The following is a 17895-nucleotide window of genomic DNA, read 5'->3' on the forward strand; positions in this document are numbered from 1 at the left end:
CTAAAATGAACACCACCTCTTGGACATCTTTTGTTAATGTTGCTTTTGTGCGTAGCATACAGTCAACCAATCAGAATTATAGGCCACTTTGTGCCATGTTTTAGTTCTATTTGGGTATTGTGAGGTAAAAATTATCCGAGTACGCAGCTTTTTAGATGTCCTATCAGAGTATATATCGGGTGAAACTAGTATCATGATTTTTATACTCTTATCTTCAGTTTCTCGGTCCGGCGTATCATGATGCTGGAGTTCTCGCAGTACCTGGAGTGCTACCTGTGGCCGCAATACCGCGTCGGCGCGTCGCGCGCGCACATGATGTCCATCATAGTCATGATCAACGAAAAGTTCCGGGAGAGAGTGCCCGCGTGGCAGGTGAGTCAATATTCCAGCTATATTAGGTCGTTAATGACGGTTCCTCCTAGTACATCATGATACTCGAGTCGCAGTCCCTGGATTGCTACCTGTGGCCGCAGTACAGCGTCAGCGCGTCGCGCGCGCACATGATGTCCATCATACTCATGATCAACGAGAAGTTCCGAGAGAGAGTGCCCGCGTGGCAGGTTAAATTCAAATTAATATCTCATCTACTTTAAGCTTGCAAATCATCAATCATTATCAATCTTCCTTGCCGTATCTGGCAATGGCGACTCCATCAACAGTTTATGTCCGGATTATGAAATGCTCTAATGTGGCTAGAAAAACCAAAAACTTTGTTTCCAAGATGCGGTCACACGATGCGCAGTGGCGTTCTCCAGTTCAAAATAGGTGAATGGTATTTACCACAGACAGGTGTTCAGCTATTTACCTGTAAGGCGCGAGACCACATTCTGTGCGTTGAGCTAAATCCTAGACCCACACCTACAACAAATACTAAAACAGCCTCAGAACATTGCAATTTTATTATGTAATAAAAGAAAATTCGATAGACTACGAGAAAGTGTCGCTGAAAAAGGAATTATCCCATCAAGAACATTTTCATGTAAATAATAATGAATACAATTTTCACCTTATGCCCATGTGATGGTAGCGAAAGGGCCAAGCCATATATTTTGACTAAGGTGCTGAGTTTTGAAGTTACGGCTTGTAGAGTTAGAAGCTTGGCTCTACAAGAGATCTGATAATTTTTTGACAGTGCGAGCCTTATGGTTTCGTCTTGAAAACTTTTTACATGAAAATGTTTTTAATGGGATTTCACTTCCTTTTGTAAGTTGCATATGACAATATTCCATCCCCTAATTTAAATGGTTGGGGGTAATTTACTATTAAAAATCCTGAAATACGTATCTAATTCCCCATACAAACTTCAACCCCGTTAGGGGTAACGCCCTTTTCTTCCCCTTTTCACCCATACGGGGTGATATTGGGGTTAAAAACTATTTTATATCCTTCCACATAATACAACCTATCTACATACTTACTTCATATTAAATTTCAACTAAATAAGTCGTTAGGGGCAAAAAAATTCAAGTTTATTCTGAGGCTGTTGTTTTAGTTTGTTTTTTTTTTGTTGTTGTTTGTGTGCTAATACTATCCTACATACCAAATTTCAGCTTCCTAGGACTTCAGGAATTACCCTAAGGGTTTTGATGATCATCAGTGAGTGAGTGAGTCTGTGACAAAATCGGGGTTTTTAGATATGAATAAAATCTAAAGTACGAAAAAGTAAGTAGTAAGCACAAGTCAACTATCGACATTATATCTCGAAAATTTTGTTTATCTGGTATAATCTAAACATAAGTTATGAGGGTTTAATAAAACGACGAAGCGCTTCTAGAAAAGGTAGGTAGTGCCCTTGCGCTTCGCTTTACTCGTCTAGGCGGTGGCACTACCTTGCCCCCAGATACAATCTAAAGTGCATAATGTAGTTTTTATGTATGTGTCTAAATAATAACACGCAGGTCTGTCCTAAATGTATACAAGAAACTAGGGGAACTGCTTCGTTTACCCTAGGCAAATTATGATTGTAAATTGAAAGATTAATTAATCTCAATTAACCCTGAACAGACTGTTACAATCATTGACACGGCTCACACGATTTGACAATTACATTAATTACGCTGCTTGTAAGTTAAAATAATACTAATAATGTTCTAACATACTGTAGAATAAGGGCTAGAATGGCCTAGACGAAAGTGGAGGACCCGTGCGAAATCGCCTTTCCATACTAACGTAGTCCTCATTTTCCTCTCTGCATTCTTGAAAATATTTACACAATTTTTTGTATATCAACCACAGCTATGCCAGCGTTTGATTTTTTTGATAGCAGCATTTAAAAAATTGCATGAAATCTGTTTTTCGCTCCTAACTTTTACAATAATTAAAAAAATCGAAAAAATTTAAAGGGACAAACGTAATTTAAGGGACATAGCTATGGTTAATATCTATCAAATTGTTTAAACATATTTTCCATAATGTCAATATGCAGAGAGGAAAATGGGGACTACATTTGTATGGAAAAGCGGCCGTCCCCTTTCCTCTTAAATAGAAACTCATATCACAGTATTCTTGAAATAAAATTTGAATTGTTCTAAATGAAGTTAAACCGTGTAGGTAGCGTTAAAAAGTGACACAGCCCATATTTTACATGACATTACCCAGAAACTTGCCTACATGTTATCGATTTATTCTCAGAAATATATATTTATACCTACCGCAAACAATATTAGTAGCTGTTGGAAAGATAATTTACCAATGTACAGTACAATTTCCATTATCTTAAGATAATATTCCGTTTAATCTCCAGGCATTTCTCAAGAAACCCGAGCAGTTTCCCGCGTTCTTCGAGCAAGTGCTGCGAGCCAGCGTGGCCGAGGACAATGAAAGCCGCAACATGAGGGAACAGACTGCACTGCTTCTCTTCCTGAACCACTGCTTCGGAAGCATGGAAGTCCAGCTGTGTCGAGACCAAGTGAAGAGGCTGGTGTCGTTGAGTATGTGGATCAGCTTACAAGAAGGTAAGTCATAAGGGCTACATGAGATATTATCCATGTTGCTACTGCCCCTAAACCATTGCTTCGGATATTGATTGGATATGCCGGAACCATGTAAACAGATACGAAGGGAAATTCATCTATCCTCATTTTATTTGTAAGTATTATGTGTTTATTCAAGTAGTTTAGTCTCTCTATCAATTTGCTCTTGCGAAATGAGTAATAATCTCCAGGAAAAATCTCACCAAATAAGTTTAGTATAAAATTAAAAACTTCTTTATACGCGTACAGTATACGTTACTCGGGTACATTAGCAATGTAGAAGGATAAACAATTATTCACGCAAATAAACTGGAATTACCTACATCTAATAAAAGTAGGTACCATGATTATGTGTAAGTTAAACGACAATAACCACATCTGTTTTTAACAAAGTTAGTAACACGCCCTTCATATCTATTAATATTAATTGATGTAAATCCGAATAACTAAGCAAGCATTACTAACTGCTGTGTCCCGTTTAGTAGTTTTCCGTTAGTCGCGATGAAAATACGTGCCACTAAAAAAGTGCAGTAGGTAACTACTTTTGGAACCTTATTTAATTGTGTACTTTATGGTACAAGAACAGGGTATACAATTGAATGGAGTTTAAGAATTGAGTGGTGTACGCTAAGCAGGGCAGTAGCAATAATATTTTACAGAGTGTTGACGTATTTTTAATCATTTAAATTATGAAGTCGTGAAGTGATTTTTTTTTAAAGTGAACGGTTTTTGGTATGTTTCTTAGTGATAGTGGTAGTAAGTACGTTAACGGATACGAAAACGTTAAATTAATTGCCTTCATTGAAGTTCAAATATGTCGGATGATAAAAAAAGCGCGTTTAACTCGCATACCTAAGTGATTATTTAGGAAGTGCAAAAGCATTTGAAGTAGATTGATGAAACGCTTGATTTATTCGTTAGTCACGTCGTTTTTAAATCTCACCAAATAATAATACCAATGATCTCATAGCAGTGAATTCAACACTACATAATATTCTTTTAATAGGTCGGAGAAATCAAGAATTCAAAGCCGTGCCAAAATGGAAGAAGTACTGGAAAGCGATTCAGAAGAAAGACAAACCAGAGCTTTTGGAAAAACTGAACTGGGAGAGGAGATATCTGCAGAGACTCATGATAAAGTTCATGAATATCCTGGAGACGGTGCCTGAGGAGGGGGATATGGATCCTAATGTTGTAAGGTGGGTATCAACCAACATTCTAACACGAAGCAGTTATACTTTTAAAATTCAATGTTATTTTATGGCTGGAGTTCTTAAAGGGCTTAGCCCTTCAACCAAAGATGGCCACAGATGCGCAAGGTTAGTGTTTTATTTACATTCATTCACTCACATAAGGCTTACGGTGGCGAGTTATAGACTTTGCGTTCAAAGGGTTTAGTAGGGTCATTTAAGAGACCAAGCGAAAACTAACATAAGTGACCGCGGCCGGCAACACGTCCCACTTTGTCGCTTGCCATAAGGACGAGATTTCCTTGAATCTATAGGAATAACCTGTCAAGGCGTCCTTATGGCAAGCGACAAAGTGGGGCGTTTTGCTGGCCACGGTCACATATACATAGTTGTAAAAGTATAACTGCTTGCCTTTTGAAAAAAGTATTTTTTGCTGTGAATTTATTTTATGATTTTAGACTTTCGCTGTTATCTCAGTTACTGACGAAGTTACTGTTTTTTTTTATACTACGTCGGTGGCAAACAAGCATACGGCCCGCCTGATGGTAAGCAGTCTCCGTAGCCTATGTGCGCTTGCAACTCCAGAGGAGTTACATGCGCGTTGCCGACCGTAAACCCCCCTCGTTGAGCTCTGGAAACCTTAATCACCGGCAGGAACACAACACTATGAGTAGGGTCTAGTGTTATTTGGCTGCGGTTTTCTGTAAGGTGGAGGTACTTCCCCAGTTGGGCTCTGCTCTAGATCTGGAATGACATCCGCTGTGCTGTGCCCTACCACACAAAGCGAGATGACATTCACAATGCCCATACCTCTTTTGGACGTAGTTTAAGGACATACCCGGTTCCAAGGTCCGGGTAGGCGTTAAGTTGGTCTGCTTTTTATACTAAAGCCTACTTGTCGCATCACGTCTTTCAACACCTACATCTTAAGATAAGATGTCACGATTCAAAACGACTTTTTTTAAATAGAAAGTTCTACTTTCATTGATAGATTTTTGTGGGTTGGATCCAAAGAGTAAAGTTAGTATGTTGGATCCTTTTCCCTAAATTACGGCCAATAAAGATTCATATCAACAGGTTCGGACAACACCATAAATATGGCATAATACTAAAAATCAGTCTGAGCATGCCTTGGCTTAACACCTACATATGTGGCTTAACGCCCCACTGTTTAGTCGCGGCACCCCCCTGGTGCCTACCGCGAAAACCAAAATTCGCAAATTGCGGGGATCTTTCTCGTTTACTCTCATTAAGACGTCATTAGTGTGATAGAGAAAAATGCCCGCAATCGACGAACTTCGACTTTCGCGGTTGTAGCCCAGTTTCCAGGAACTCCGCGAGATCATATCTATGCACGTGCTCCGCGTATTCATTCATTCGTTGCTTCAGTACGAGTTGCAACCAGACGTTTAAAAAGCGCGGATAAATCCGTCGACTATGAGTTAGCGATCGTGCACATATTATTCGCGAGTGACTTCGCGATTCTCAAGTACTTATAATATAAACTGAGTTACTTATATTACAATCACTTATCTTAAATATTATCTGGACTTTGAATTTTATAATTATGAATTGTGTGTCCAATAGTTTTAATTTAGTATTTTTGGTGGTGACTATGACTAAAAAGGTATGTCTTGAATGTATTGTTAATAATACTTATACTTAGAGAAAACTTATACCGAAGAGTTATTGATCGTAGAAGAAATGCTGAAATATATTTTTGTACAGAATTAGTTAAGTACCGAAATCACACTAACTAAACTCGTGACGAATTTGAAAAAGTACACAATATTTGTTTTTCCATGAATAAAGGTTTCATTAACAATAAAACGGTGATTCATATAGGTATGTATGTAATCCTGTTATTAGTCTGGCGAATTTTGAAATATATTAATCTCTGATAGGACACTGTTAATTGGCGTTCTTTGTATTCCTTTGTTATATTTAAATAATAAATAAATAAATATTATTATGGGACATTTTTAGTTTTAGTAGGTGACGATATATATAATAGATAGTAGTATACATAGAAACCATCCATAACTCAGAAACTAATATCTATGATAAACACACAAATCAATTCCCATACCAGGATTCGAACCCGGGACTCTTGCTTCATGGGTAGGGTTACTTTCTAATAGGCTAGGAGGCCGTTAATTTTTGACACTTTCTACTAAAATAATTGCATCCATAATGGTGCAGGTACTGCGAGCGGTTCCTGGAGCTGATGATAGACCTGGAAGCGCTGTTGCCAACTCGCCGTTTCTTCAATACGGTTATGGACGACTGCCACCTCGTCGTGCGTTGCCAGCTCGCGCCGCTGACCCAAAGACCTGAAGGACAGCTGTTTTCACAGGTGAGTCTAGTATTATGCTACGTCATAGACTCGCTTTATATGCTGCTTAACGGCAGTGTGATCCAATTCATCACCTGATTCTTCATAAATTTACCCGTATATGGCCAAACCACGCCCAATTGGTGAACGGGGATAAAACTACCAAAAATTCAGTTATAAAGTATTTTGCTAGTCCACCTTGACGTGGTCACCTAATGCCGTCGATTCAACTACCTAGAAAATTTTGACACTTGATATTAGTTTACGTGTTGTGTTAGGATGCTAATTAGTGACACAAACGTTGCTATTGCAAGTTGAAGTCTTGTGAACACTTATACAACATAATTTGTTGGAATCTTTTTTGTGCCTACTCATTCAATGATGTTTTCGCTATATCTAGATTAGATCAACTTGTTAAAACCATTAGTTGAATCGGCACAGGCCTCTAATGAATTAAGCAAGATTTTTTTAAGGCAGTTATAGACCACAATTATTCCCTTCGTGCTTAAGGCAGCGCTTATTACTCGTATTACTATTGCATATTTAAGTAAATATTACTCGTAAAATAAAACAAATCTGTCAGTACTAAGAGTATTTATTGAATAGGTAAAGGTAAATATAATACAGCTGTAATGCATATAAAAAGAATATTCTATCCATACAATTCACACGGACAAGGCAAATAAAAAATACAAAGCTCTACTTGCAGAGAGCAATTCAAAATGCTGATAAAATCACTAACCTACTGGTGTTTATTCGATGCCTCTTTTGGACGGACTTTTAGGCTCATTAGTTACTAAAACTGGACTTAAAATATATATATTTGAAAATTACATTCTACTCGAGGCTCATCATTTTATATCAAGGGAATATTTGAACATACAGTCTTTCGGTTAATTCATTTTACTACTCCTTTATAGCAAGGATATGTTAATAAATTTATATTACTATGCAATTAATTACATAAAATGTCAAAATTAATATTAAAATACTAAGTAACACAGTTCTCAGTGCTACCTTACCGGTCTTTACATTGGGTGCTCCGGTGTGTGAGAGGTATATAGCTACATACATGCATAGCGCTATCTCAGTTCCACACCGGAGTTGCATGCATAATAACCGTGACTTAGGGTTATTTTGTTATGTTAGTGTTATAACCCTGTTATAACCAGTATGGCCATTGGTACAAGATGTTTAAAATAAAATACACACTTAATATATTAAGTTAAAACTTTGCACTCATATTATTATACATATAAACTTAAATAATGCAATTTGGTCCATAAATTCATCAAATTAAGTATCGTTTTGAGCACAAGTCTAATAAAATAATAGACATACAATGCAATATAATCTATTTGCATTATTATCTGTAACTACATCCAAAAGTAGTGCAAAACGGGTAAAAATTGCACAGAAATGGCACAAACTATACCCCTTTTCATTACACTTGAAACTACGTTACAGATATAAGCGTTAGATTTATAAAATCAATCAAAAGCGCTCTTACGCCTGCACCTTACTTTACCAATTATCAAATAAGTAATAAAAATAGCACATACATGTCATGATACTGAGTTCTTAATTTTACAACAGTCAATTCAGTGGTCATATAATCACAGTGATTGATAGACTCCGTCTAAGCATAGAGTTACTCTACACCAACTTGGCAAGCGACATTGTAGGAGCACCGTCAAATTTCTATGAAAACGTGATATGCTATTTGTCCCCGCCGGGCACAGATAGAAATATGTGCATTCATATGAATCATGCATCCGTCCCCGCTTCATGTATGGCGTCGGTCACGTGGAGCGGGGACCAATGGGGATACACGATGAAAACGTGACTTTTATTAGCACCGTGCAGGACGACAGCGCGTTATAACGGTTGCAACTATAGGTGTATTTTGTTACAACTGTCAAGCAAGAATAAAAATCGTATCTGAGACAATTCTGGACAATACAACATTGTTGTTTTCAGTTATAAATTAAAGTTTTCTTTATAATTCGCAACAACACATCAATATTTATTGCAAAACCTATATATGACAGGGAATACACCCACCACAAGTTCTACCGCGAATAACGAATGTAGTCATTTTTCTGTATCGCTCCAATATGCAAGAGCGATAGTGAGGCAGATAGCGAAATTTAGATTTTCGTGGTAGGCCCACAGTCCCAAATGGTGTCATTTTTAGCTTCCCCACCGCCCGCTATGCACGAAGCGAATAGTGGCGCTGACAGACTTTGTCGCTGTCAAGACGGTTTAGAGTTAGCTTATAAGGATTCTGATAATCTACACTAAAACTAACTACAACTGTGTTAGCTGCCAATCAATAGTGAATAGCTATTGAGATTTTGTCTACTCCAACTTATATATCTAATTGTGAGAACTTAGTCATTATCGAAGGAAGAATCAAAACCATTACAATGGTTAAACGATTCATGCCGGAGGTCCCTACTGCTGATAGATATAATACTTAAAAAGTTGATATTTTAGTATCAATAAATACACAACAGCAATTACTTTTTTTTATTGGACTTATTTAGATTATTAATAAAATGAAGTGATTTTACAGCAGTATGAAAATCAGAAGAAACAGAGACAAGAGAGTTGTAAGTGAGAAACTTTAAGTCTAAATATTAACCGAGGTTACCATTTCATTTGATTTAAAAAGATAGGAAAATATAAGTGATTAATTGTTTCATTTAAATACTTGCTACAAGTATTTATCTATCAGCAGTGACACCCTCTTTTGTGTTACATTTTTAATTTTAGTTTTTGTTACATTTTTTATCTCAAAAATCATATGGCTATTCTTTAGTAATTATAATTACCATTCATATGTGTCATTTCATCGCCCCACTCCCCCGTAGGCACGGGCTCAGCGTAACAGCAACTCTTCTTCAACAAAAACGTAACGTGAGCCTGCCTCACCACACACACGTAGAACATTAGTATAGCCTGCATCAAATTGACAAAAACATGTGCGTACAGCAACCCGTTGAAGTTGAGCCAAGACAGCAGCAGGAACAACCAGGCTATGGTCATTATGAGAAACATTTGAAGGAATAGGTCGAAACTGTAACAAAAGAAAAACTATTAAGTAATCATGTAGTATATCGTGTAGGTGGAACAGTAAAATGAATCCTACTCTGAACAACTAGTGTGAAACTACACTACACCAAATTCCACCAAATAAAAAAAATATATATGTAGGAAGTTAGTTAGAACGCTGGTGGCCTAGCGGTAAGAGAGTGCGATTTTCAATCCGGAGGTCGCGGGTTCGAACCCCGGCTCGTACCAATGAGTTTCTCGGAACTTATGTAGGAAATATCATTTGATATTTACCAGTCGCTTTTCGATGAAGGGACAAATCGTGAGGAAACCGGACTAATCCCAATAAGGCCTAGTTTACCCTCTGGGTTGGAAGGTCAGATGGCAGTCGCTTTCGTAAAAACTAGTGCCTACGCCAATTATGGGGATTAGTTGCCAAGCGGACCCCAGGCTCCTATGAGCCGTGGCAAAATTCTGGGACAAAGCGAGGAAGAAGTCCCGAATCCATTTGTAAACATAGCTAAAAACCATGTATAGGGACCAGATATTTGTTTAAAGAAAAACTACATTCAAATCTGATCATCCGTTTACTCTTTTTACACTTTGGGTTATAAAACCAAGGGCCTAGCCTTATGTTAGTACTTCTAATCAATTTATAATAGTAATTCAGTCATGAAACTGATTGCTTGATCAACTAATTCGAATAACATAATCACGAAACTATATCTTAAAACTATCCCTAGCTCTGCCGAGTTAAGAAATACTGAAATTCAAATATCAAACACTTACCATCCTTTGAGTTTGTAATGAATCCTTCCATAGATATTTATCCTTTTTATAACTTTGAGAGTTGTAACATAAAATATTATGTTGAAAATTATTGTAAATGCCACTGGAGTGAAGAATATAGCGATCCCAAGCCACCCTAAAAACATAAGAAATAAAGTTAAATACAATTTAATTATTTATGGTTTCACCATTAACATTTTTTTTAGATTTAGATGACATATTGACATATATCTAAGTACGGGCCTTACGTGCACTAAGAATGGTAATAAATCAGCGGTGTTACTCCCGAATTAGAGCTAATCGTGCAGTCTAACGCAACTAGTTGCGATCAATCACGCGCGCGTATTGCGAACTCATCAACCAATCGCGTTGTGGCGTTAGACTGCACGATTGGCTCGAATTCGTGTGCGTGACACCGCTGTACTGGTATATGTCAATGGATAGAAAGCACTCGAGCCGTACTTCAAAATATGCTACGTAAAGGAGAAGAAATACAGTCAGCAATAAAAGTATACATATATAAAAAAAACTTTTTAACAGTGACTTGTCGGGTCCGGGTGAAATTATGACTTAAATAATTATTTACAAACCAATAGTCTCTTGTTCTATGTCGTCCACTAAAACTGATGACGAGAACTGGTTGAGCTTGCTCCCCGTGTCGAGCAGGAAATGCGCCCCGATAGCCATAACTGCCATCAGCACCACACTAGACCAGACCACTGATGAGTAGTAGCAGTATTTCCGTACGTCGGTCACTCGGAGAAATACGTTTCTTGATCTGGAATTGCGGGAATTACGTGTCTAAAAGAAAACTTGGCTATTCTTTAGGAATTTTAGTTAAAAACAAAATAGTCCATAGAAATTTTGAAGGTCCACCAGTGACGAAATATATATAGACGAATCTCTTGGTAAGTTTTTGACTTCATAAACGAACCATATGAGCTGATCCAGCTTTCAATGCGAGTGGAAAGAATGAAGTAAGTATCGAAGTTTTAAGAAGTTATTGCCATATCATATAATGACGTGTATGGTATATTTAGACGAGGCGTTTCTTGTTCAGCAGTCGGATTCAGATCTAGTAACCGAAATAATTCAAATTTATTTGGCAAAAACCTTTTCTCAATTGTTAGCAGAGACCTATTTCAGCCGCAGGTCATTATATCTCTTTTGTATGGATAACACGTGTATCTTGATTATAAATGTTAAATCGAAGAATAAATTAACAATCATCTACTCACTTGAATGTCTTCCAGATGTAGAATCCAAAGCTGTTTAGCCAAAAGAATGCACCCAACAGACTGATATATAAAAGAATATCTGAAAATATAAATGATTTATTAATTATCGTGTTCACAAATGTTGAGGTGTTATGCTGTTGGAAGCGCTGGTGGTCTAGCGGTAAGAGCGTGCGACTTGCAATCCGGAGGTCGCGGGTTCAAACCCGGGTTTTCACCAAATGAGTTTTTAGGAACTTATGTACGAAATATCATTTGCCAGTCGCTTTTCGGTGAAGCAAAACATTGTGAGGAAACCTAACTAATCCCAATACGGCCTAGTTTACCCTCTGGGTTGGAAGATCAGATGGCAGTTGCTTTCGTAAAAACTAGTGCCTATGCCAATTTTTGGGATTAGTTGTCAAGCAGACCCCAGGCTCCCATAATCCGTGGCAAAATGCCGGGACAACGCGAGGAAGAAGAAGAAGACAAATGTTGAGGTAAATATATTACTCTCTTTTATCTCAGCATTTAACCCTTTTTCATCCTAAGCAACTGATTTAAATATTTATAGGTATTTAATTTGTTTACTAACCAGTGACCATAAAGCTGACATGATTGCTAAATTCAGTGAATATCCTGACCATGTCTGCGGCTTGACTAACTATAAGACAAATATTTATCGTCGTTATAATATTTCCTGCTAAATCTCTCAGCGTCGGAAGTACAAAGTATATGATGGCCACGATTAAGTAAAGTGTCATAGAAATAGCATGGAATAATGGATTTACTATCTTCTTGATTATGAAGTCAACATCGGTCCAGTTTTTAACATCCGGTATGCATATTAAAGCATATTCCCCAGTATTTGTAGAGTTTGCCGTCATGAGTATCTGAAATTGAAATGAGTTTGTTTAGTTGTTACCTTTAAAATTCATAATCATTACTTAATAGGGTTTTTATTTTGTAGGTCACCTACGTTAAATATCATAACATATTATTCCTGCCATATTCAAAAACTTATATTTTTAAATAACTTTTAATCATTTAGGCTGCAAGGAGAGAAATGTTGATATGCAAAATATATTTAAATATTTATATAAAATAAATTAACAAAAATAACAAGCCTTTTATTTCTGGGTAACAGAACAAAAATATAAAATATTGAATTCAATTTATAATATAGGATTAAACCTCTTATTTATATAAAAATAAAATGACACCAGAACCCTCTTAAGAGTTATAGGCCTCCTCTAGATTTTTCAATGTTTGCAATCTTGGGCCCCCCATATCCAGTTGGCCTCCGCTACTTTAATTATGTGATTAGCCCAGCTTGCCCATGGCAGTCTTCTTTTAGTTTTTCAGTTTGGACCTTGTAAGGTCCATCTCTCGTCCTGGAGTCTGGCAACATGGCCAACCCATCTCCATTTTTTGTTTCTGGGCTTGGTTTAGGGCATCTATAATCTTAGTCTTGTTTTTGATTATCAAACACCTGATCTTATCCTTTGACATGAAACTATTCAATTTTATTCAATATTGTATTGTCATGTTACATAATAGCTATAATCCTTTTCGCCTTTGATGAGAATTTCCAAGTTTGGCACGCGTAGTATTTTAATACTTATAAGTTTTTATTGTTTCAATATGTAGAAAGCTAAACTTAGAAAAAAACACTAATAACATTAAGTAACTATTTTAAATACATAGCATACCTTATCCATGCAGTATTTGTTTTGTATGTAGGTGTAAGAAGCTTGTTGCTGTTCACTTGGGATAACAATGCTTCCCTGTATCCTCATCAACGGGTCTTCCTTCACACTGTCCGCACTGGGCTCATGGTGGATGATGTGAAGGAGGCGGCCATCTGATAATAAGTTTAGCCTGGAATGTTTTGAAAATTCAGTTACCTATATGCTTTTAAAGCATTATTTCTGCATTTAACAGAAATAGTTACAAATATTTTTTTATAAGGACATTCCTACACAAATTGAGTAAGTCCCACAGTAAGCTCAAGAAGGCTTGTGTTTTGGGTAGTCAGACAATGATATATAAATTCTTAAATAAATAGAAAACCTCCATGACTCAGGAACAAATATCTGTGCTCATCACACAAATGAATAACTGAAACTGAAAATCTTTATTTTCAGTCAACTATTGGCCCATAGATAAATACCTTATAAACTAGCATACATATTATTATAATATATAATATATCTAAAAACACACAATTATAGCTGCAATGCAAATACCCTTACTGGGATTCGAACCCAGGACCATCAGCTTCATAGGCAGGATCACTGCCCACTTGGCCAGACCAGTCATCAAATTATTGAAAAATAACATGAGCAATTTTAAATTATTGTTAGCATTTCACATATAGCCATAAAGGTTGTTTTCATTGTTATTTAAATAAATTAAACATTTGATAAGATCATGGATGTCCTTAAAGTGTGATATTATTAAAGTGTGTTACATTGGTAACAGAGGTTGGTTTGTTTACATTATTTACAATTTCTATTGAACTCTTCATCTAGGTTCAAAGTTAAGTATGTAGAAAAAGCAAATTAGTTAAAAAAAGATAACATTGTTATCATAACTGAGAATGCCATTTGCTGTCTTAATGATCATATTACATATTTTTATCTGGTAATGCCAGCTAAAAGACAATACATACTCATCTTCAGATTTTCTCAAATTGTTGAAGTAGAATATAGCGCGGTGCTGTGTTGTCTCACAATCCGGGTAGCCATGGATGTATCTGAAGTATTTAACTTGCACATCTTTCCCATCCTCTGTCTTAAAGTGAGGTTTCCATAGAGCTGGAATTATATTCACATGTTCAGAAAATATTAAGTTAATAAGGAATAACATTTTTGAAGGATGACTTTCAATGATCAATATAGAGTCAGACCAAGTTGGCAGCAATTTTGATAGCCCACCCAGCTGGTGCAAGTGTCAAGTAAACATCATGATTTCATAGACGTTTAACATTTAAAATAACCCATGCACCATCTGGGCTATCAAAATCGCTGCCAACTTATCTTGGTTTGACTCTAGAAATAGCATACATTTATTAGCAAGAATGCAAAAAGGTACAAAAAGATACAAAAAGGGAAATCTGTTCCAGATACATTCCAAGAAAATACAAAAAACCTTACAAGGATTAAATTTGTAATGGTATACTGCTTGCATTTCTTGTGATACATACTTTAATGAATTAAGTCAACTCATAATGAATTTGATATTTTTGTTCTTAGACTGTACATACTTAACATATTTTATATAAATCAGTTAAGTTAATTTATGGTTATAATGAATAAATAAGCTATAGGCAAATTAGGTATCAATCAACTGTTTATTCAGGTAATAAATTTCATGCGGTATAAAACTGCTACCTCGTTGCAATCACAATTCATGCTCTACTGACAAAACATTTGTGCAGAACAGAAGAAGTACTTACTTTGATTGTAATCTTTGGCTAATCTGCATACAGAATTTACTACTATCTGATCAGGTTCACAACATTTGTTTATTAGAACGGAATTCTGCTGGTCCGACAAATCATTGAGATCAGTTTCCCCGACTTCGGCAAGTAGTTTATGCGGCAATATCAACAACGTGAATACTATTATATTTCTCATTTTGTTCCAACTCACAGTCAACTCAGTAACATCACAACAGTTTTACACACAATTTCATCAGCTATAACTCTTCTTTTTAAAGAGAGCTATATAAGGCACGTACATTATTTAAAACTAAAATAATACAAAGTAAGAATCACTTCACTACAAAATCGTTGCTTCATTCATGATCAAAGAGTATTCATGGCATGGTAGCTGACCGGCCGAGGCGTTTTTCGTTCCCAAACGCTACAAAGTAAACGTCAACGAACGAACTGTCATCATTTGCCACAGATAACTTAATAAACGCTTCGATGTTGTTTAGTTTCAAATTTGTATAATGGCTTCCGCTGTTTGATAAAAGATGAATTAGGGTAAGTAGGGTAGGTAGGGTAGGGTTTTTATAAAAGTATTAATATTAAAATTAGATATGGCGTGCAACTGTTAAATGAACTTCAACGTAGTCATAACACATTGTCGGAGACGTTGATAATGATTGATGACTCATACGTATCTCATTTGTATTTTCCTTGAGTGGAAGCTTATCCTGATAACAAGGCAATGCTAGCATATTGATTAGTGATCATGATTTAAGTTTGGTTTCTTGAGTAATGTGGGTATTGTTAACCGACTTGTAAATTGAAGAGTTAGTAATTCAGTTATTTACCGTTATAGTAGAATCGATATATAACTTTTTTTACTTGAACGAGTATTATCTGTATTAGTCATGACTTGGTCCGCGTCTTTAAACTGCCGCACCCCTCCCTTTAAGAACTCCCGTACTTTCGTAATTTGTACTCCTTTCCTCTTGTCCTCGTGTCCTATTCCAGGTTAAAAACTATACCTATTAAATTTCATTCACATATGTTTGACCGTTTTGGTGCGATTGAGCAAATATGTAGGTAAATAAATCGGTTCGTTATCGAAACCGACTGTCTGTCAGTGTCAATTACTTAAACAAAAATAATAAAAAAACGAGAAAAGTAAACCTAAACTTTTATACGGGCAGTACTTTATTTACCCTGGTCCTGTGGTCCCTATGACGGCTATGACATAATGACAGTTCATTTAAGTCCCTCTTGGTTGAGCTGAGTTAATAAAATAATTGAAAAAATATGTTTTTATATATTAAATATACCTAATCTTTATTTAATACTTTGTAATTTCAAAAATATCTACTAAAATTTTATGTGACATCTACTCCATATAAAAATGAACTGTCATAGGGATCATCATTGGAAGCGCGAGGTATTGTGATCAAACATGTCTACGGAATAGGGTTGTTTCCAATTTTTTGAAACGCTTGTATTATGTTCTACAATAAATAAAAGTTGCCCTAAAATTCAACTTTTATACTAAAAACGGCTTTAAATATGTTAAATTAACAAAATATATATTGACAGATGCTTTCGCGCCCAAAACGCTCTTTGAAAATTGTGTGACGTCACAGTTTACGGTTTGACACATAACTACATACATACGTAGAAGATACGTTCTGTCAACTGACATTTGTCATTTGTTGTATATCGCCTAACTGCCAACAGTGTCAATCCGAGAGTTGTGACGTCATCAGAATCTTCAATGACGTTTCGAGTTTGGTCACGTGACGTGTGCCAAAAAATACTTTAAATTAAATATTTACAAAAATATGGTCATTACAGGTCCCCTAAAAGTAGTTTAACATGTTCTTATAATCCAAAAGAATTTATTGGGATACAATTCTGCCCTAAGATTTGTAGATGGAAACAACCCTATTGGGGAGCAAGTTGGTATTCAAATTTCCAACACATGAATATTCACAACGATTATTGACCGAATACTGGGTGAAATATTCAAGGTGAATTATGTCAGTCTCTATAGGTCAGTGAACCATAGAAGGCCAGTGGCTTCTCTTCATCAAAACCGCCGGCTGCCTGCCGGATTTCTTTATAGCGACATCAACTGCATTAATGAGCACGAATGAATAAAAAATACTTCGGCATTATCTCGTTTTTACTTGAATTTGGCCCCGAAATAATACTTTTGTTAACATGACCCTCATGGTTCGCGGTGACTGAATATAATACGGGGTGTCCGGCTGTCCGGAAATTCATAGACAACCTTCTAACCACCGATAGGATGGCACCTTAGGCTGATCCAGAAAATGGACATAGATCTAGTAAGTGGTTTTCGTTTTCACCCTACTTCACTTTAATGTCCATCTAGGCCATATCTTTATTTGAAAAGATGTAAATAGCATGATTTATACCATTGTAGAATCAGTATTAGATAAACAAATTTATAGAAGGTTGGTCATACCCCATAGATTTTTTATTCACCACAAGCGTTTAAAAAAACTGATCGCCTGTGGCGACTAAAAAATGTACTTATGGAGAACAGAGTGACCAGCTTTCTAAAAAAAATATTTGTCTAATACTGATTCCAAAATGATATAGCATATGCTAACTACATCTTTACGAATAAACTGCTGGCATACACTGTGATTAAAGTGAAGTAATAAAGTATTAAAAAAGAAAGAAAACTTCCATTAGTTCGAATGCCACGAAGTTTGTACTAGACATATAACTCCATTTTCTGGATCAGCCTCGGGTGCCTTGTCGGTGGTTAGAAGGTTGTCGATTAATTACTGGACAACCTGTATAATGCCCCTGTGACTAGCGCTCCTAATTTACCATTTGATGCCCTTTGCCATCGCATTGTCAGATGAAAACCAAAAGA

At 36.3% G+C, this 17895-nt stretch overlaps 2 protein-coding genes across 3 annotated transcripts in view; one reads left to right on the plus strand and one right to left on the minus strand.

Annotated features, from left to right (window-relative positions):
* The window catches only part of LOC133528254 (RNA helicase aquarius), a 111869-nt gene that overhangs the window by 3124 nt on the left and 90850 nt on the right, over positions 1–17895 (plus strand). Inside the window, exons 3-6 of one of the 2 annotated variants that reach the window (XM_061865557.1) lie at positions 219–372; positions 2744–2954; positions 3979–4171; positions 6365–6518. In XM_061865557.1, the coding sequence (XP_061721541.1) occupies positions 219–372; positions 2744–2954; positions 3979–4171; positions 6365–6518 (712 nt within the window). Of the gene's footprint in view, positions 1–218; positions 373–461; positions 561–2743; positions 2955–3978; positions 4172–6364; positions 6519–17895 lie in introns of those variants that run through there. The other variant, XM_061865558.1, reaches the window with a different exon arrangement.
* On the minus strand, positions 7077–15411 carry LOC133528256 (probable G-protein coupled receptor Mth-like 5). Its single transcript, XM_061865561.1, has 8 exons — positions 15018–15411; positions 14232–14376; positions 13270–13438; positions 12153–12450; positions 11582–11660; positions 10934–11121; positions 10344–10479; positions 7077–9579 (listed from the first exon to the last, which is right to left on the minus strand). The coding sequence occupies exons 1-8, from the start codon at positions 15196–15198 to the stop codon at positions 9318–9320; spliced, it is 1458 nt and encodes a 485-aa protein (XP_061721545.1). The 5' UTR covers positions 15199–15411; the 3' UTR covers positions 7077–9317.

The sequence above is a fragment of the Cydia pomonella genome, chromosome 19, assembly GCF_033807575.1.
Source record: "Cydia pomonella isolate Wapato2018A chromosome 19, ilCydPomo1, whole genome shotgun sequence".
NCBI classification, from domain to species: Eukaryota; Metazoa; Arthropoda; class Insecta; order Lepidoptera; family Tortricidae; genus Cydia; species Cydia pomonella.

What these genes read in the sequence shown, in the direction of transcription:
- LOC133528256 (XM_061865561.1), bottom strand. Translation starts at nt 15,198, where the DNA reads ATGAGAAATATAATAGTATTCACGTTGTTGATATTGCCGCATAAACTA. An exon ending in TTGAGAAAATCTGAAGATGA is followed by an intron (nt 13,439 to 14,231) that starts GTATGTATTGTC and finishes AAAACATTCCAG; the next exon opens with GCTAAACTTATTATCAGATG. An exon ending in TACATCTGGAAGACATTCAA is followed by an intron (nt 11,122 to 11,581) that starts GTGAGTAGATGA and finishes CCGCAATTCCAG; the next exon opens with ATCAAGAAACGTATTTCTCC.